Here is a 21,212-nt window from a genome sequence, read left to right as displayed (position 1 = left end):
GAGTGTATTAACCAACATCCCAGGTTTAACATTCCAGTCAAACCCATTTACCCGACATTCCTCCCCGGAACGTTTACCAGATGTCCCTCCCCGGGACGCATGCTTGGAAAAAGAGCAGTGAACTCACCTTAGATTTGCTCTGTATTTATCAAGTTACCCGTTCCAGTTAATCAACCAACCCTACCATGGTTACCACTTACCAATCAAGATCAGTTTCATAATCGACCAAGTCACGTATTTCACATATATTGCATACAGCACAAAGTTCATGGTATAACAGGTAACGATCACTCAGTTCTCATACAAGTCCACATCCCATGTGCAAGTCTCATAATCATATACAACAGATGAATTGGCTACTCGTACTAGTCAAGTCAAACCCCTCATTTCTAGTTAGCACTATTATCAGGCAACAAACACAACTGTCAAATAACATAAACAACATAACTCGTTCACTGTTCAGATGATTGCCTACACGGTGAAGTTCCACATGACGAAGGATCAACCTTCGTCGAAATCAAGTTATGACTAAGAATCCCTTGATGAAGGATTAACCTTCGTTGGGATTGAGTGTGGCGAAGAGTCCCTTGGCGAAGAGTCATTCTTCGTCGAGGATGATTTTGACGAAGGATCCCTAAAGGTTCGTCGAGGGCCAGTAACCGAAGAATTACATTCTTCGTCGCTGCACAAGCAGTTTCAAGATGCCGTAACAACTTCCCATGATTCTAGTAAACACACACAGGCACGTTCCAAATCAGATTAAATGACATAATTCCTCAACAATTATCCATATTAATGCAAACCCTAGTTGCCGTCATTCTTCAACACTAGTATAACCACAACATGATCATCGATTTACATAACCCTAATCATACACTAATCATGTGATCATCAATCTGGACAAAACAGTTAACATCAAGATGAATAAAACCATTTACACAATCAATCCAATATCAGTACATGATTCCTAGCAAAACTCTAAATCATAGTCAATCTCATGTATCAAGTATCAATCATCAACCGAATATATAATACAAGCACTAACCGGTATGCAAGATAACACGAGGAGGCTTGAGGACTAGGGAGTTATGCTCGATCAATAGAGAGTTTCGAAGGAACCAGACTGCCGATGCTCAGAAGATAGCGAGAGGGCCTTTAGGGTTTTGTGATATTTTTGCGGTTAAGTTTGATTTATAGAAGGTTATACACATAATATCTTGGGCCTGGAACGATTTGGGCCGAAAGCCCTACTTGGAAAACACTCCCTCGACGAAGTATCATACTTCGTCCAACATGCTAGTGATGAAGATCAATCTTCGCCAAAGATGTTCGTCGAGGCTGATGGTGACGAAGTCCCATCCTTCGTTGAGCCCATTTGTGGCGAAGAGTCATTCTTCGTCACTTGGGTTTCCATTACTCATTAACTAATAAACTATTAAACATTACACATTTAATCAACCAAGAATCAGAATACTATAATCATACACTACACATGACATCACATAAAACAAATTGTAAAAACAGGATTGCGAAACAAGTGATTCGTAGGGAATTGGACCTTGAAATCTCGGGTTGTCACATTTTTGGCATTTGACCATCTTTGACCCCTCAACTTCCAATCTTCCATATTTTGTACAATTTAGTCCATATCCAACATATCGGGAATATTTGAGAGTTATCGGACACGTGTTGCCATATTGTTCGTTATAAATTTCTGAGGTGTCACGCATGATCCTTGATATCATGCTCAAATTTCATTGGATGTTTCATTTCCTCGAGTATAGCGAAGCACCAATTTCTTTTGGTTGGATATTTCTCTTGCAATGCTATGATCATATCATAAGCAAGCTTATACTCAATTTCCTCACGAAATTTCTAGAAAACTCGTCAGATAGAGTTGATAAAATCAAGTATTGTACCTTTTAAGAGTCCTTGACAAGTTGCATCCACTCATCCTTTGAGTCATCAAGAGGAACCATAGGGAGGGGACAATCCAAGATATACAACCTTTGTTGTCAAGTTCCCGAACCATTCAGGGAAGTTATTGTCACTGAGTTTGTTTCAATACATGACGGTGCGATGGGCGTTATTGGCGAAATAGTTGTGAAACAACTACAAAATAAAGATAAAATAATTTGGTATTTTCATGCTTAATATCGTAATTAATTTTATGACCCAACCCAATTACAAAATTGTTATTAGGATGCAAGATCTCGTTTCATAAATACATAGTGAATGGCTAAGTACTGTCCACTCGATATCTGCTACGTGGGTAGGTAGCCTCGTCAACAATCACACAAGAAAAAGCGGTTTAAGCGATATGGACATCACGACCGCCGCCCACCACGAATATATAATGTATCATGGGCATCCGTTTACGATGATACCTTTCTGGGAGCTTCTTCGCAAATCTCCAAAGTGGCATCTTGTACCACCGTTTGACCCAACGACCCATAGGTCAAAACGGTCCAAATCAACAACGACTAGCGAACCATCCGAGTCTGATGCTCGTACTACTATTAACTTAAACGACGACTTGGATGAATTGAATTTCGAGGAACTGCAAGAGCTACCACGACCCAAGAGAAGGGATAGAAGCAAGGCGGTAGCACGAGCACGAGACACCTCTTATTCAACGCCATCGGATGGCCCATCATGGTTGGATGAGTTCGACGATAGACTCACTCGACTTCTCTTGATCAAGGAAAAGGAACATGAACTTAAAATGGAGAAGCAAATCGAGAAAGATATGTAGTTTCTCGATAAAGACTTTTCCCACCTACCGAAGGAGGACCGAGTCATTTTAGAGGCTCGTAAGTCAAAAATTCGAGCAAAATATACGTAGTTTTTTAGTAGGTTTTTATTTTTATTTTTAAGTTGGTTGTTTTTTAAGTAACTTTGTAGTTTTTATTTTTAAGTAGTTTGTATATTTTATTTATTTTATTGAAATTATGTATTTTTTAATTTTGTTTTAAATAAAAATGGTATATAAATTAAAAAATACAAAATAAAAAATTAATAATTAGGTAATAATGATAGAGGCTTTAAACCATTGCATTCAAGTTAAATGGAAGGACTTTAAAGCCTCCTATGTGACATGGAGCTTACGTGACGTTGATGTGGCGTGCTAAACCTCTATGGGCTTTAAACTAGGGGTGTTCAGGATCGAATTATCCGGTTTTCGGATATCCGAAGATTTCGGATAGTGAATATTAATATCCGAATCCGAAATTTTGGATATCCGAATTTATAAAAAAAATTTAAAAAAATTCGTTTCGTGCATAGATTAAAATTAAACTTGTATTCAATTTTCCAAATTTCCAACATTGAAACTAAAAACATTCATAAATCCACATCCGAATTCGATTATTTACTATTTTTATTATATTTTAAACTTAATATAATGCTCATACACTATATATATTGATAAAAAAAATAATTTTCGGATATCGGATAATCGGATTATCCGAAAATTATGAAATTCATATCCGAACCCGAAAATTCGGATTATTCGGTTTTCGGATATCCGAATTTTCAGATATCTAAGAATACTTCGGATACGAATTTTCGGATTCGGATCTGGATTTTTTTGAACACCCCTACTTTAAACCACACCCACTAGCCTAAACAACCATCTGGTGTTCAAAATCGTAAAAGGAGAAAATCATTCGGTGCATGCTAAACAACCATCGCTTAGCTATTATGGCATGTAATTCTGTTATGCTATACTTTAGATTTGCTATATTTATTGCTATAAAGTTAATCATCGTTAAAAAAATAGCTTATAAAATTAGTTAAAAAGGCCATTTTTTTCGACTCGACCGAAAAACGGTTCTCGTTAACTATACTCGATCAAGAATGATCGAGTGTTCCAAAACTCTTTTAACAAAACAAAAACATAGAAATTTTTACTCACCACACTTCCTAGAGATTTGAGACAATAAACTAACAACCTTGCTTAAAAAACAAAACAAGGTAGTAAATTCCATTATTATTTAGGGAACAAACAAAACAACACAACACAACACATGTAAAGATCTCACTTTTCCCTTCCTTACAAGAAATAAGATGCCATGGATGCCACTTTCAATTACTACACTAGCACCACCACTAGCAGCAGTAGCAGCAGCAGCTCACCGACAACTCATTTCACTAAAACCTCTCGGCGGAAACTTCCCCGGCGGCGTGAAAACCTCCCGATCGGAAAGTTTTTCCGGCGAAGGATCGTCCGATACTTGCTTCTGTTTATACTATTGTTTGTATCCGGTATGATCACGTTCATCAGTCCCTTGTTTGCAATGCTGTACCCTAATTATCCACCTGGCTCGATTTACCGGAGCCATGAGGTTTTCCAGAATCTTCTGGAGGATATTCTGTCTGATCATTCTTCTGATATTCAGGTTTAATTGTTTGTTTCTTATAATAATATTATTGAATTTGTTTACACCTAATCTGCACTAGTACAGTCATGTATGTTGTCTAAATGTTGCAGTGTAAATATATGTATAATGTATATCAAAAGCACCTAACAGCATGTGCTAAACCACTTTTCAGTAGATCTTTGGATATATGTTGCAGTGTAAATATATGTATAAGGGAGGAGGGGGCACCATTCGGGTAGGGTGTGCGGCTTGTGATCGATCGCAGGTATCAGTCACTGCACCGGGTAGGGTATCAATGTGTGTTGAGTGGGTTTTTTCGTTAAATCTCAACCAATGAAAGGGAAGTGGGTAATTGAAAGAAGTGTTGCCAGTGATTTTGTGGTATTAGGGTAGAAATGAGGTGGTAGTGCAGGATTGGCGGGTTCTAGGGTAGAGGAAAGGAGCGCCCCCTCCCAGTGGCGAAGCTTGAGATTTCCGACCGGGGGGTCGAAAACGTATATACCCAAAAATTTATATACGAAGACTACTTACTCTCCACTACTTAGCGAAAAGTTCGAGGGGTCGGCGGCCCCCTCCTGGCCCTTAAAAGCTTCGCCCATGCCCCCTCGTCCCTAAGTTGTTTGGGTTAAAGGGGACGACAAAATTTGTGAATAATGAATGAATGAGAAAATACAACTAAAGGCAATAAGCCCAGCCTGGGACATTTCCCCAATCCCCGAAAAGGAAAGTTATCAATGGGCCTGACAAGCAGGCTTAATAAGCCTAATGCGAAGAATCCTAACTTGGTCTCTATACAATAGGGAAGTAATCCCGGCCCAAGTTATGGTATGGTGTTTGGCATCCTTGGATTTGTATAAATACTAGGTAAGGTTTGCTTGTGATATTTAGAGTTCCCTAGGAGGCTTGAGTCCACACATATCAATAATAGATATTTGGAATCAATGATGAAGTTACCATCATTCGTGGAGTATATGATAATATACTGCTTGAAGCTGACGGAAAATTATATGTTTTTGCTTTAGTTGTCTGATGTATGGAGATATAAAATGAAGATGAAAGAGCACAAGCCTTGCCTGACGCCAACTACTCGTCAGCATCTTGGTATTAGTACTTGTTGAATAATAACATTTTCCTTATATGGAACTATAAATCGATGTAAATTTTGTCACAGAGACGAGCATAGCTGATAAATACTTGATTATTGAGGCAAATGGTGGTCTAAATCAGCAACGTGCATCGGTACGCCACATACTTGTAACTACTGATAATCCTTTTCTGGTTATATAACAATAAATCTTCATCTGGCAGATATGTAACGCGGTGGCAGTGGCAGGTCTTTTGAATGCAACGCTACTCATTCCTCGTCTTAATTTTCATAACGTTTGGAGGGATGCAAGGCAAGTTAATTAACTATCTTTCGACATGTTCAGATTATCCTATTTTGTTAAATCACCCGTGAAATGTGACATTATGGTGATTTTTTCTATCTGAAAAAAAAATATATTTTAATTTTGAAACCTGTGACTTGGCTTTTACAGTGAGTTTGGGGACATATATGATGAAGAACATTTCATATCCACCCTTAAGAAATACGTTGATGTAGTCCGGGAGCTCCCAAAGGAATTAATGGAACATTATGATTTCAATATAAGTAAGATACCAAACGTTAGAGTCCCAGCGTGGGCATCTGCCAGATACTACTTGGAACAAGTTTATCCTGTCTTCAAAGACCAGAGGTTAGTGCTTACGCTTCTCGAGCTCGGCTCTCAAAAAGCTCAAAATGAGCTCGAGTCACACATACTGAGCTTGACCAGACTTGCAAACCTAAACGAGCCTGTTATGTATATAAATATAATCATTTGTAGACATAGAGCTCGAGCTGTCTTAAATTAACCAAACTGAGCTCGAGCTTTGAAGAGCTTAGGCTCAGACATCCGTGATTTTGAGTATTTTGGATAACTCACCTTTTTTGACCCGCAAAAAACCTTCGTACTTTTAAAAAGTTGCAAATATTTTCAACCTTGTTCGCGGGTAACAATTTCCATACGTCACATCAAAAAAAGTCGACATGGTTAAAAGCTATGGACACCTATGCAATTAATGCTGTCCAAAATCAAATATCAGTCAAGGGCCGATATTTGAGATCTTGGTTATCGCAGTGTGATATCCGGCGGGAATGCGGGAATTTTAATATCATGCAGAATTTTATATATACACATATAGAAAACGTAAAACATATATAATATTAATAGTAACTTCAAAAGTCAAAACTCAAAGTGCCAATATTATATATAAAACATAAAACATGTATAATATAATAGCGTTTCCGATAACGGTCAAATGTCGGCAAAAGCGATCAATATCGCTGATAATAGCGATTCCGCCATTCTGGACCGCCGTTTGACACCGCTATTTTGAAATGGACCGATAATCGCTATCCCACCACTATTAACTGCATAGATGGACACGTTAGCCGCCATGTCAGTATTTTCACATAAATTTTAGGGTTTCTATAAAAACTTTTAAAGTTTTGTATTCTTTTTTTTTTTTTTTTGGTAAAAAGATGGATATCTGAAATTGAAATTAGACCAAGTTTGATTAATTTGTATATAATTAGCCTTTTATGTTTAAATCCTCTTAAGATTGCTTATCAGTTGGTCGTTTCCAAAAATCAAATGCAGGATCCTTCGGATTGCTCCGTTTGCAAATAGATTGGCTTCAAGTCTCCCTTTTCATATCCAATATCTTAGATGCCTAACCAATTATGAAGCATTAAAATTCTCTATCCCCATCACCACACTTGCTAAATCACTAGTAGAAAGAATGACGGTTAATAGTTCAGGTTCAGGTGGTAAATACGTTTCTGTCCACCTTCGGTTTGAAGAGGTATGATGTTTGTGAAGTCTATTATTTTTTTAAAAAAATTATCACTTTTTATTGTTGCGTCTTTGTATATGCCTGTAGGGCTGCAAACGAACCAAACGTTCAACGAATAGATCGTGAATTGTTCGGCAGGAAGTTCGTTTGTGTTTGTTCATTTGATAAATGAACGAACACGAACAAGAAAATTCGTTCGTTTAGTTAAATGAACGAACACAAACAGAGGTCACGTTCATTCATTTATGTTCGTGAACGTTCGATAACGTATTCTTTTGTGTTAGATGGTTCATTGGTGTCTTTAATTTTCATATTTTATTTAAATACTCCAAAATTCCAATAAATAAATATAGAATAAGTATCAGTGTATTATATATTATGTTCATGAATGCTTGTTTGTGTTCGTTTGTTTTCATTTGTGTCCTTGAACATTTGTTTATGTCCGTTTGTGTTCATGAACGTTCGTTTGCATTTGTTACCTAAAATTAATAAACAAACACAAACTAACCCGAACACATTCATTTCCTTAATGAACGAACACGAACAGACAATCTCGTTCGGTAAGTGTTCATGAATAGTTCGTGAACACATATATTCCCTTAACAAACAAACACGAACAAGGTCTTGTTCATGTTCATTTCATTCGGTTCATTTGCAGCCCTTAATGCCTGTGTTAAATTAGACACTCGGTTTTTAAGTCTCCATTACGTGTGATTTCATGTAGGACATGGTTGCCTTTTCATGTTGTGTGTATGATGGAGGAAAACATGAACAACTTGAAATGGAGCAAATACGCGAAAGGGGGTGGGGAGATAAGTTTAAACGTAAAAATTATATCATAGATCCTGTTCGTTTCCGAATTGACGGCAGGTGCCCCATGACCCCTTTGGAGGTTAGTTTTTAAAACTATTAATTTTTATTTTCTATAAAAAATAGGCAAATTGGATTTAATAATCCCACCTTTTCCCAGTTGGCCAATAAAAATCCCAACTGAAAATATCCTTACCACCGGTCCCAACTTTCTAATTTTCAATGGACCCCGTTAAAAAAATTTAACCCTTGCTAACGTGGATAGTTTTTCGCTGTCGTGGATGATGATGATGTGGACATATGAGGTGGAAAAAATATAGTTTTTTTTTGTTTTTTTGCTGACGTGGACATAAAAAATTAACTTTTTTCCACCTCATATGTCCACGTCAGCAAAAACTAACTGAGTTAAGTTTTTTTAACGGGATCCATTGAACAAAAATAGTTAGAAAGTTGGGACTGGTGGTAAGAATATTCTTAGTTGGGATTATTATTGGCTAACTGAGAAAAGGTAGGATTGTTAAAATCCAATTAGCCTAAAAAAATAACTTAATTTTATTTTTGTTTAAGAACGAATATATGCATATGATATGCATACATGAGTTTGCGAATGAAATATTCTAGTTTTGGTACCATTTTTTTCGTCAGCATAGGTAGGGATGATGCTAAGAGGTATGGGATTTTCAAACACAACTCCAATATATTTGGCAGCTGGAAAAATTTACGAGGCCGATAAAAATATAGCTCCTTTAAAGAAAATGTTCCCTCTTCTACACACCAAGGACTTGCTTGCTTCATTAGATGAGCTTTCATCATTTCAGGTACATACATCTTTGAGTAAAGTAGTTTTTCAAAATTTTGGATTTGGTCCCTAGCTTTCCAAAAGTACACGGATGGTACCCCTGGTTTGCACTTTGTAACGCATTCAGTCCCCAACTTTTTCCAAAAGTACATGGATGGTCCCTGCATTTTGCACTTTGTAACACATTTAGTCCCTAACTTGTACATGCTAAAACCTTTAGATTTGTTGGCTGAGCCCTGAGGACTAAATGTGTTACAAAGTGCATACCACAGGGACCATCCGTGTACTTTACTCTATATTATAAACGTAGGTCTCGGGTTCAAATCCAGCTTCCACGGTTTTCTGCCTTTAACCCCTTGAAGGCCAGTTGCCTAGAGTAAGTTGTGCTTCACATGATCATATTGATTAGCACGGTATTTGTGGGTCCTATGAGTTTACCTGTAGGCTGTAACGTGTAACTGGTTTTCACCTCACTACATGTGCTGAACTTAATTTTAACTTATTTACGGGCGTTTAGGGCTATTCTTCAAGGTTGGCTGCTTTGGACTATATTGTGTGCTTGTTCAGTGAAGTATTTGTAACCACACAAGGAGGAAATTTCCCACATTTTCTGATGGGCCACCGCAAATTTAAATACGGTCATGCAAAGACCATAATTCCAGATAAGCGTAAGCTTGTTGTTTTGCTGCACAATACCACTATAAGGTGATTTCCTTTTTAATATTTATTTTTTGTAATTTGAGTTGAAAGAGTTAAATTAATGTTTTTTTTTTTTTTTCTCATGAAATATAAATAAACATCTAATTTGTAAAAAAAAAAAAAATTGGGTACAGAATTGAGATCTATTGTACAGAACATGTAACAGAAAGTTGTCTTATTTGCAGTTGGCACACCTTCAAGAACGAAATGCAAGTAATGCTAGAAGAAAGTGACCACAAAGGGGTTGCGATACCTAAAATCAAGAAATTAACAAGAAAGAATTCGATCTATGCCCACCCTTTTCCAGATTGTCAATGTCTTCAGGAATCAAGATTCTCCACAGAAGAATAAGACACTTCAGTTCTTGTCATATTTATGATCACACAAGAATAACATGGTCATTTCTTCTCCCTCCCTCCATAATCTCTAGTCAATTCTTGTACATGTGGGAGAAAGATTCCAGCAAGTGACATCTTATAGAAACATGATTCTTGTACACTATTTTCTATTTTTATTTTTTTTATTTTTTTGTTTTTTTACACTATAAAAGTTACAAAACCGATGTTTTAGGGTATGTACGCGCCCTGAACCACTTCTAAATCTGCCTGCCATGGCCATGGCCACACATGATGGGAGGCCATACGTTGAACTACCGGCACGAATTTGGTTTATTGTTATGGGTGGTTGTGAGCTTCTTTAGGTATTATTTGCAATTTTGACTGAGTTGGTGATAGATTTCTGGTCCTCATTGTTAAGATTTGATATTATAAATTAATATGTGTTGGTTTTATCATTTAACAACACCCCATCTTTGCCTTATGATGTATATATAAACGTGAGTATGTTTATTTGTTTGTTTGTTTGTTTGTTCATCCAAGAAGGCGGATACCAAAGGGGCTTTAACCTAATGATACCTTGGTGTGTTAAATGGTGTCTTGCCTGCTAGAGGTCAAGGCTTCGAGTCATGTTGTGGATTGTAATGTAGAATTAAGAGTAGATGAAAATGATGTGTGAGTTGCTGTTTCAAAAAAGAAAATAAAAATGCTAAATGCAGATCAAATGTAGTTGTGATCATTTTCAACTAATGGATCAAATCGAATAGTGGTCTTAGGTCAGTTATATACAAATCGATGGATTTCGTGGTGAACTTGCGCTTGCATTCCTTGAAGATTTGAGCCTTGGTTCTTGGCGTAAGTTCGATTCAAAAGAATAGACTAGATAAGAAAAGAGTATGGAAGCTAAATACGAAGATTTAAGCTTGGAAACTTGCACTAATATTCGGACTACGAATCGTGAAGATGAGGTGAAACAACGGAAGCCGTGAAAGGTGACGAGGAGGGGCTCGGTTTTGGATGAACTGTGATTGCCTTGAACCTGTGAAGCTTAACACCTTAGAAAACACATTGAGCTTTTGGATGTGGGTGTGGGAGCCGTGGGTTTTTGCTAAGGAGTTAGTGGGTTTCTCTTGTGGTTTGCAAAAAAAAAGTGTAAGAATGGAATGGTCTTTCTTGTTGGGTATTTATAGGTGGAGAAATGTGGGGTATGAAGTATCAACAGACCACCTAGCCTTTAGTTAGCGGGTTTAGAACATGAAAGATAACAGACCACCTTGCCTTTAGTTAGCGGGTTTAGAACATGAAAGATTGAGAGATTCGGTCGAGGACAAAACCGATTGCAAGTTGGTGTTTTACTATTTTGCTTTGTTTAATCATATCTGTTATGATTTGAAACCACAACCACTTGATTACGGAATACACCATTTTACCACCAAGCTATCCCCTTGTGAACATATTTTGTGTGTTTTAAAGACTTGGAATGTTTATATTTTTATATAAACATAAGAATGGAATAAATACTAGAACTATTGAATGTCTACTAATATAATTCATACATAAAATAGAATATTCAAGTTTTTGATTTTTTTATTCACACAATCACCAACGTTTGTTTTCGTTTATTGGCTAATCATATACTGGAAAATTTCCAGGTACGCGACATGAGACTTTGCTGACTTAATGACCTAATTACTGAAAATTAGGTCTAATGCACGTTTATGGAATAAAGCATGCTTATATTAGCACACGGAATTGATTTGGAAATTTTCCGGATGTCACACGAGCACGTTTCTTTTTCATGTTTTCCATATCTGCAGATTTTTTTTTATTTTTTATTTTTTTTTTCTAAAAGGCATATGTGCAGATTTTATATTGAGCTTAAGGGCTTGATTTTAATTAAAAAAACATCGTTTTAAATATCTTAATTGCATAGTTCTTTTGGATATATAAACAGATTTATTCTTACATCCACTAGAGGAGGAATATGAAAAAAAAACACAAGCATGTATAACAACTAGTTAATAAGAAAACGAAATCATGAATCTCATACAATATTGGCAACAATAGCCAACCACATTACCATTAAAGATAGTTTGAATAATTTTGTTACATATTTGAATAGATTGCAAAACAAACCTATATCCTCATCAAACTGGGATCCTCACAAAACTACGTAACATATACGGGTTTAGGATTTAAAATTCACGTCGTTTATTTAACTTCAATGATACAACAATGGAAACTCGAATCAAATCAACCAATTGAAGAGCGTACAAAACTATCATACCCGTCGGAATATTTCAACTTCTGCACATAAAAAGAGGCTCTGCAGCAACTTTGATATATATATATTTCTCAGCATCGGAATACAATTCCATTTCCAGAGATCACTGTTAGGGTTCAAAAACAATATCCGAGTAAAAAGCATCGGTGACTACTATGAAGGTATATGATCATCGATCGTGCCTTTCTGCACACTGAGTTTAACGATGGAGTCTGAATCTGTAGATGCAGAAACTGATTCCGTTCCTGCAAGTAAACCAGGGTTCTTGGAAACACATTCTTCCACATGGGAATCAGGTTTTACATCTACAGAATCTGATTCTTTTGACAAGAGTGCACTATCTTGCAAAACGAGATCTGGGTCTTCGGGTGGAATAGATTTGCAAATCTGCACGGAAAATCCTTCTACTTTAGACTCGGAATCAGCATCAACAGTTTTGTCAATAGTCACTTTGACATCATCTTTTGCTTCAACGGAATCGGTATGTACATTTTTTGTCAAAACCGACAAGTGGGTATTGTTTTTAACAGAACTGACGGAATCATCAAAAGAAGCAGGAGGATCCTTGGAATCTGAATCAGTAGAAGCCGTTTTTTCACTCGATTCTTTAGCATCAGGAGAAATCGGTTCTGGTTTTTGTATTTCGAAATCTATCTTATCTAATGATTTCTGCAACATATCTGTTCCGGGAAACACCAACATGTTCATAGATCTCATTTCTTGTCTGTGAGATTCTTCAAGAGGTTTGAAACCAAAAACATCGGTCCATGTATGCATGTGTTCAGCAATTGCGGGAATAATCAATTTCTCAACATGAAAAGAAGCAAGCGCCTGAAAGAAAGAAAAAAAATGATATAAGTAAATTAGTAACCTTTTATTGGCAACCATGAGAACCCGTTAAGGAAAACTCACGGGCCCCACCATTCTCCTTACCGATTCAATAGCGGATAACAAGCGTCGGCACATTCCTTGGCGTCTATATATATGGCGGGTCCCAATAAATGGCATCTCTGCTAGTTGGGTCCCATGAATCCTGATTACATTATTAACAATAAAGTTAGATTATTCATCATATCGTTTTTTTGACCCGTTGCTCATTAAACATATGAAGGATTGTAAAGCACCGTACCTGATGGATGCAGCACAAACGATTTCATCAGCTCTCTCCAATATAGCTGTAAAGAAGCCACTGTAGTTTAATCGGCTGAGGTTTGATCTACAAAAGAATTTATAAATTATTAGTTTTTTATTATGACAATTGAAAAGCCCAAATGTATGTCATACCAATAAATATGACCCATAAAAACCATTAGGAAGGGGTAGGGATATGGTAAAAAGTGTTTAAAATGTGAGAAGGGTAAGAAGTGTTTTAAACCATTGGATATTTGACCTAATGGTTGAGATCAATAAGGTATAAAAATGTAAATTGTGTTTTAATTAGAGGGACCTTATGTAAAATTGAAGGGCAATAGTGTCTTTTTCAATGTTTCAAATATGGTAACCGTATCCTACACAACCAAAAACACCTACATTCACTCCTTTTTCCTTAAATATCGGAATTAATAACCAAGATCTAAATCCGAAGCCTCTTTGTTTTATATAAGATTCAAGGCGTGGTGTTTTACGTTTAGAAGAATTGTAATCAGATTCATGGCGTGGTGTTTTAAAACATCTGGACAAATTGACTATGATTCAAGCCATGGTGTTTTATCTGGAATCCAGAAAACACCATGACTTGAATCATAGTGTTTTATCTGGAGACATTGTTCAATACAAAACATGACTATGATTCAATACAAAACATTCCCAGATTTTAAAACACCATGACTATGATTCAAGTCATGGTGTTTTATCTAGACAATCAACACAAAACATTCCCAGATTTTATAACACCATGACTATGTTTCAAGTCATGGTGTTTTATCTGGAGACATTGTTCATGGCGTGGTGTTTTAAACATCTGGAGACATTGTTCATGGCGTGGTGTTTTAAAACATCTGGAAACATTGACTATGATTCAAGTCATGGTGTTTTATCTGGAATTCAAGTCAGATAAAACACCATGACTTGAATCTTAGTCAATGTCTCCAGATGTTTAAAACACCACGCCATGAACAATGTCTCCAGATAAAACACCATGACTTGAATCATAATCAATGTCTCCAGATGTTTAAAACACCACGTCATGAACAATGTATCCAGATGTTTAAAACACCACGCCATGAACAATGTATGATTAAAAGATGTTGCGATTAAAAGATGATGAAGAAGATAAAACAATCAGATGTATAAAATCGTAAAAACAAATATGTTTCCTAAAATTTCTCCTAATTCAAAATTCGATTCAATCCCTATAAAAACTCATCGCCAGTTTTTTTTTGGCAGTTATCTTGGAAATCAATTAAATGATAAGAATGTCAAATTACTAATATACCCTTTTGAATTAATTAGGATAAAGGACACTTGTCATTCCCAAATTATTTCTCACACTTCTCACAAAAGTTCCACTTTGTACAGGATCCTCTACCCCATTAGGAAGATTAAAAATATATAGGTTATCAAATAAAGCACATGCAAATGCGCACATTTACATGTACATGCCTCCTAAATCATTTTATTCATAATATAAGATTACCATTAATAAAATACAGAGTAAAGTACACGGATGGCCCTTGTGGTTAACCAAAACTTTGGATTTGGTCACTACCTTTTTCAAAAGTACACAGATGGTCCATGTGGTTTGCACTTTGTAACGCATTTAGTCCCCAACTAACAAATCTAAGGGTTTCAACAGGTCAAAGTTAGAGACTAAATGCGCCACAAAGTGCAAACTGCAACGGACTATCCATGTACTTTTGGCAAAAGTTGGAGACTATATGCGTTACAAAGTGAGACTATATGCGTTACAGAGTGCAAACCACAGGGACCATCCATGTATTTTTGAAAAGCTAGGGACCAAATCCAAAATTTTAGTCAACCACAAGGACCAATCCATGTACTTTACTCTAATATACAACTTTGGTAATCATATTTGACACTAGTCATCCATATGAAAAAAGTTAACATATGATCAAACCAACGTAACCCATATAAAAAGTTAATGTATTGACCCGAACCCAATTTGACCCATCACCCAATCCACCCAACTCGCCCATTTTCCACCTCTAATCAGCAATATAACTTACCCACAATTATAGACAACGTTATGAATTAAGTTGATCCGACTTCTCCTGTCAACAATAGGCATGAAGCACTCATCTATGACCGAAAGAGCAACAGCTAGCTTAGAGTTGCATTCCACCTTCTGCGATGTTTCTGTGGATGAACAAGCTTCGGGGGATAATAGTGATACATCTGATCGATGAATAATACTCCACGAAAATCCAGAATCCAGATCATGCTTGACACCAACAAGCTTCTGCAAGTTGTTGTATAGCTGCAAACAATAAGAGTTTCAATAACAGCTGTATGATTTTCCTTATGCATATGAGATCAAAATCAATTAACTCAGAACACTAGAAAAAAGTTTAGTACCTGTCGGCACTTGTGGCCACAAAAGGACAAATTTGGATCAGTAGGATTAACAGAATTGTCATCCATCTCCAGATTGCATGATTCATGATCTGCAACCAACCAAAAACTATTATTAACCAATACAAGACAAAACTCGTCCCAAATTGACCCATTCAAACATAAACGGGTCGAAATTGACACTTAAAAAGAAAAAGGCAATTACAAATTAGTAGTATTACATTTTCTCTCACAAAGACAGCACACAAGAGGTGTACTTCCAGCTTCAACACCAGCTTCCGTGGCCATTTCACAATATTTACACGAACAGTTAGGACAGTGCCAATCACCTTGGGGAAGCATCTGAAATGAGGAAAGATAAGAAGATGATCAACCAATAAAGAAAAATAGAATCTTTGAACGTTTCATTCACAATAGTTAGGAGGTGGCAACTCGACCCGTTTACTCATGAACAGTTCAATCAAGGTTATATTTTATCTATATGAGGTCAAAAGGTAAAAGAAAACCCGTCAGAAGGGTAGAAGATCGCCCAAAGTGTACTTTTAATGCATAAAACCTCCTAAATCATTTTATTTAAAATCATTTTGGCAATCATGACATCCTACTTATAATAAACAATTCCAGTTAATGCCACGTGGAATTTCTCCTTCAACTTCTTTATTATTATTATATAAATGATAATAATAATAATAATAATAATAATAATAATATGAATAATAAATAGATAATTCAGGGAAAACGATAAGGGAAAAGCCTCCATTATCCATTACAACTGTTATATAATGATTGTTTTAATATTAAAATATATATTTATTTAGAAAACACTTTTACAGTAGATATTAAAAGTATTTTTTAATAAGATCATGCCCTGCTTATAATAAATGATTCTAATTAATTCAACATGACTTTCTCTTATTCAACCTCACTCTTAAATTTTCGCTAATTTGGATTTTTTTTAAATTTGAATTCTAAAGCTTTCTCCTCTATATATATATACCGTTATATTTGGTAACTCTAATATTTTAAAACAACTAAAAAATACGTACAGTAATCATACCATATATAACCCTAATTTAAATTAGTATAAATTAACATTTTCAACTCACTTTCTCTAATAACGATAATTGATCTGCTTTTCGAACTTTAAACATCTTCCTATAACAAGTACATTGTAATAATTGTCCGTTTCTTATTGTTATAATTGATCTGCTTTTCCAACTTTAAACATCTTCCTATAACAAGTACATTGTAATAATTGTCCGTTTATGATTGTTTTATTGTTTTCATAACTACGTCTGCATTTATACCTTTCGATTGATTAAGCCATTTTATAAAAATGGTATTATTCAAAGTCAATGGTAATAAAAAAATTGTATTATTAAAATCATCAGTTTATGATAAATTCAAAGACAAAATGTTTCTGAATTTTGATAACCAAATTTAGATCATTGTTTATAATGTAAATAAAGATGGTATGAACAGAATAAAAAATGGTATATACAAAGAAGTATTTAGAGATTTGTAAATTGTAATTGTACTTTCACTTTTTATAGTTGTAGGTAATAATTTTTTTTAAATAATGTAAATTTTTGTACACATTTCTATTATACAAACCCGTGTAATACACAAGACTATAACCTAGTTATATATATAAAATAAATCTGAAAGGAAAAAGTGTTTCTGGCCAACCCAACCTGTGTTGACCTATACCTTAGATAACCCGTTACCCAACCAGCCCATCCCACCCATTTTGCCACCTCTACATAACGGTAAAATACCAAACATACACATATATCAATCTGTTTAGCACAAAAGATCCAGTAAACTTGCAGGAAAACATTTGGTACCTGTATGCCTAAACAGCTCTGATGAAAAGTGGATGGACAACCATCACAACAAATCAAATCACCACCATCGCCACATAAGCCGCACGTGTCATCGTTAGGATCATCACCAACCATATCAACAGCATGGAATCCCTTCCTTTCTAACTCTCCTTGTTTATTCCACGCATCAATCATGCACTCTATCAAAGACTTTCCCGACTGTACAAAAATGTTTACGTATGGCTGCCTAAGTTTGCTTCCTGCATGAAGCTCAAACTTTAATACCGTCAAGATCTTGCTACAACAAACACAATGGATTCCTTCTTTGGTGATCCACCCTTCTTGCATAACTCGTGTCTGTTTACGGTTCTTGTATTGAACCTTTTCGTTCATTTGAACAGTTCCTGAATCAATTAACCAAGAAAGCAGTGTTCGTTTTCCCGAATAAGGAACAAACAGATCGTTTTCGGATTTTTTCCCTTCCCGTCGAATTAACAACGTACATCTTCCAAGTTTATTACTTCTGCGTTCCGGTACCATATGCGTAATAATCCCGGTATTCCTTTTGTTCGCTGTTTCCATGTAATCCTTATCATTTGAATCATCATCGCCACTGTCCTGACTTGCTTCCATTGATCTGCGTTTACTCGTTTCTGAAAATTTGCCTTCTTCGTTTCTCTTCATTTTCATTTCTCTTTCGATTTTCTTGCGAGTTTGTCTAGTTAATTTACTAAGCGTTTCAATGGGTAAAGGAGTAAATTCCGTACCAACTTGTGAATGATCCTTTCCTTCCTTTTGAAGTGCCTCGTAAGCTTTGATTATAGACCAATAAGCGGTTCCGGAAGGATTAATATAAACGGCATCGAGGTAATCTCTGTTCCTTCTTGGTCTATAATCGATGGTCCACCCGGCACTAAGAAGCATACTCCTAATTTTCTCTCGTAATAATTGTTTTTCAGTGCCACTACCACGCTTAACCTTGGTTTCCTTACCTTTAACCGGAGCGACATTCTTGGCTTGCGGGCTTAACTTCTTTTCACTTTTAACCAATTTTTCATTGCTAGAATGCAGAACAGTTGATGATTTTACAGGTAATGATACATCGCTGTCACTTTTCACTTGACTTTTAGTTAAAACTGGTTTTATTGAACCAGAGTACATCGAAGACCCCATAACCGCTTTATTTTTATCAGAAAGATCCCATCGATCAATGCTTATACGGGACACATTCAACTGTTTCTTTTTATACAAAACCGGCGTAGATTCTTTCCGCTCTTCACGTTGTGCAGGCTCGTAATCTTGAAACGGAACACTTATCGGCTTATGTTTCTTCACCATCACCTTCAAAACACCATTTTTTCCTTGCAACCTAATCGGTGCATCAGAAACTTGTTGATATTTACCACTCAACACCGAATGCGGTAAACGCAATTCATCATCCTCCATCTTGTAACGACTTCCATTGCCATAACCAAACCTATTACTCTTCGCATCCAAATTTATATTTCTACCATCATATCCAAACTCCCTTCGGTTATCATAAATCCGCCTACCGCTACTACTCCCACTTCCCGAACCCATCCGTTCACCGTCTTGCCAATGCGAATCCAACCTATGATCATACCCACCCTTCCTAACCCTCCTCTCATGAAACTCATCATACTCATCAAACTCTACCCCATTAGTTACCCTTTTTCTAGTCTCTAATTCTCTATTCGACACGTAACCGCCATTACCAAACGCTAACCGATCACGAGATCTATCGATTTTTCGACTATACGGCTCGGTAAACTCATCACTAGACTCGGAATCACTCCTAATCAACCTAGGTCTTTTAACATCTTTGACAGAATTAAACAAATTCCTTGAGGATGAATCACTAAACCCTTTAACAACCCCCCTATCACCATCGGATACCTTCCGTTTGATAATCAAACAACCAGAAGAACTTTTCTTCTTCACTACGTCAACAGAATGAGCAGATCTACCCAAATCTTTCATCTTAGTAACATATAACAACAGAAACCCTAAATCCTATCGAAGAAGCAGTAAAACAACATCAATTGGAACAAAATTTACAGATCTGTGAAGGGGGAATTGAGATTGAGATAATGAATTAAGAGAAAATTAGGATTTCTTACCGGAATTTGGTGATTTAAATGGAAGAATTTGGGTGTGCGTGTGGTTGAAGAGGTGTGTGTGAATTTAGGGAATTAGGGCTCCTGTGATGTAATGTGTCTGAATTGTATAGATGGCAGGCAAAAACCCTGTGTATTTGTACACGGACGAATCCTAATTGGATTTTGGATGTTTTTGTTTTTAAAATTTTTAGTTTTTTGCCCACTAATCCTACTTAAGAATTGAAAAAATGTAATTACAAATATTTATTTTTACCCAGTAATCCTACTTAAGAATTAAAAAATAGTAATTACAAATATTTAGAAAAAAAAAAGTGTTGTATTTTCTACTTAACATCTGTTTTTTTTTATTGTTAATGAGCTGATGGTGGAGTGACGAGGAAGAGACCTGACGTTTCAAGTGACTCAGCTTCGATTCTTGCCCCTTTACCATTTACTAATCGCTGTCTTGTTGGAAACAAACTCTTTGTAGAAACCAATGATTGGACGTAAGGCAGACTAGTTAGCATTCATCCAAAACCATTCTAAATCTGTATGTTTGATGTTGATGGTTATGTAATTTTAATTTGTTAATTGTTGTCTTTAATCCATTAAGATCTTTAAAAGAAAATGGGAAATATTTTATAATTTGGTTTAGAATATAGTTATACATGTAAACATAACTTATTCGCCCCCTTTTAGGTTCTGTTTTATACGTAAAAACATCCAAACAATTTATCAAAAATTATAAGAAACAAAAAAAATTGGCAAGGGTCTTGTGATCTATGCACATTCAAGTTAGTCTAACTATTAAGAGTTAACTTTTCAACTTATACATTCATACTTAACGCTTGACCTTGGATTGTCTACATAGCATCCATGGTTCGACCATAGACAGAGTATCAACATTGTGTCCTAAAGTGATACTCTATGTAAACTATTATTCTCTAGCTGCATTTCAAAACCCCAAGTTTATTAGCCGATACAACATTTATTCATACATAATGAGGTTTAAATGGATTAACACTATTGAACCTATAAAAGAACAGATGATTACAAAAACCAAAATCTACTAATCTAATTTCCAATATGTTCATCGAATCGAATTACTGAGTAAAGTATCAATTTCATCAAAGTTTTTGAATACACATTGTTTTTTAAAATATCAAAAGGATTTCTCAAAACAGTTGCGATCCTCACAACACTGGTTTCAATAACAAGCCTTCGATGCTTGTCAGATATGAATACAATATCTGGCAACTTCGAATGGCTCATGTTCTTGCTCAACAAAACATTGGATGTTGGAAGTCCGTTATATTCGGACCACATGTTCCAATGGTAGCTAGTATCGAAGATCCAAAAGTTCAAGAACCAAAGAAACCAGAAAACCATTCCGAGCAGGATTTTCAAAAATTTGAGTTAGATGCAAAAGCATTTAGTATTGTTTCTATGGCTCTACCAAATGAAATCTATGTTGGACTATTACATTGTAACAGTGCAAAGGAATTGTGGAATGCTTTAAAAGAACAATTCTGTGGAACAAATGATGTAA

General features: G+C 35.8%; 2 protein-coding genes across 3 annotated transcripts; one reads left to right on the top strand and one right to left on the bottom strand.

Annotated features, from left to right (window-relative positions):
* The first annotated feature begins 3,983 nt into the window (after nucleotides 1-3,983).
* LOC110885063 (O-fucosyltransferase 10) lies at nucleotides 3,984-10,360 on the top strand. Of its 2 annotated transcripts, none has more exons than XM_022132757.2 (10): nucleotides 3,984-4,400; nucleotides 5,405-5,483; nucleotides 5,554-5,621; nucleotides 5,691-5,779; nucleotides 5,921-6,118; nucleotides 7,064-7,268; nucleotides 7,984-8,151; nucleotides 8,720-8,887; nucleotides 9,179-9,244; nucleotides 9,386-9,520. In XM_022132757.2, exons 1-9 carry the CDS (start codon nucleotides 4,074-4,076, stop codon nucleotides 9,218-9,220), a joined length of 1,344 nt encoding a protein of 447 aa, XP_021988449.1. In that variant the 5' UTR covers nucleotides 3,984-4,073; the 3' UTR covers nucleotides 9,221-9,244; nucleotides 9,386-9,520. The 2 variants fall into 2 exon arrangements, with proteins under 2 accessions (XP_021988449.1, XP_021988448.1); XM_022132756.2 differs by lacking the exon at nucleotides 9,179-9,244 and adding an exon at nucleotides 9,753-10,360 and having other exon boundaries at nucleotides 3,989-4,400; nucleotides 9,386-9,573.
* Nucleotides 10,361-11,928: 1,568 nt separating this feature from the next.
* On the bottom strand, nucleotides 11,929-19,826 carry LOC110885062 (increased DNA methylation 1). The gene is made up of 7 exons (XM_022132755.2): nucleotides 17,565-19,826; nucleotides 15,939-16,059; nucleotides 15,721-15,809; nucleotides 15,372-15,622; nucleotides 13,316-13,402; nucleotides 13,120-13,219; nucleotides 11,929-13,017 (listed from the first exon to the last, which is right to left on the bottom strand). Exons 1-7 carry the CDS (start codon nucleotides 19,542-19,544, stop codon nucleotides 12,340-12,342), a joined length of 3,306 nt encoding a protein of 1,101 aa, XP_021988447.1. The 5' UTR covers nucleotides 19,545-19,826; the 3' UTR covers nucleotides 11,929-12,339.
* Nucleotides 19,827-21,212: the final 1,386 nt, after the last annotated feature.

Source organism: Helianthus annuus, chromosome 10, assembly GCF_002127325.2.
Source record: "Helianthus annuus cultivar XRQ/B chromosome 10, HanXRQr2.0-SUNRISE, whole genome shotgun sequence".
Classification (NCBI taxonomy): Eukaryota; Viridiplantae; Streptophyta; class Magnoliopsida; order Asterales; family Asteraceae; genus Helianthus; species Helianthus annuus.
Note: the sequence above shows the minus strand (reverse complement) of the source record. Positions and strands in the feature narration are given on the sequence as shown.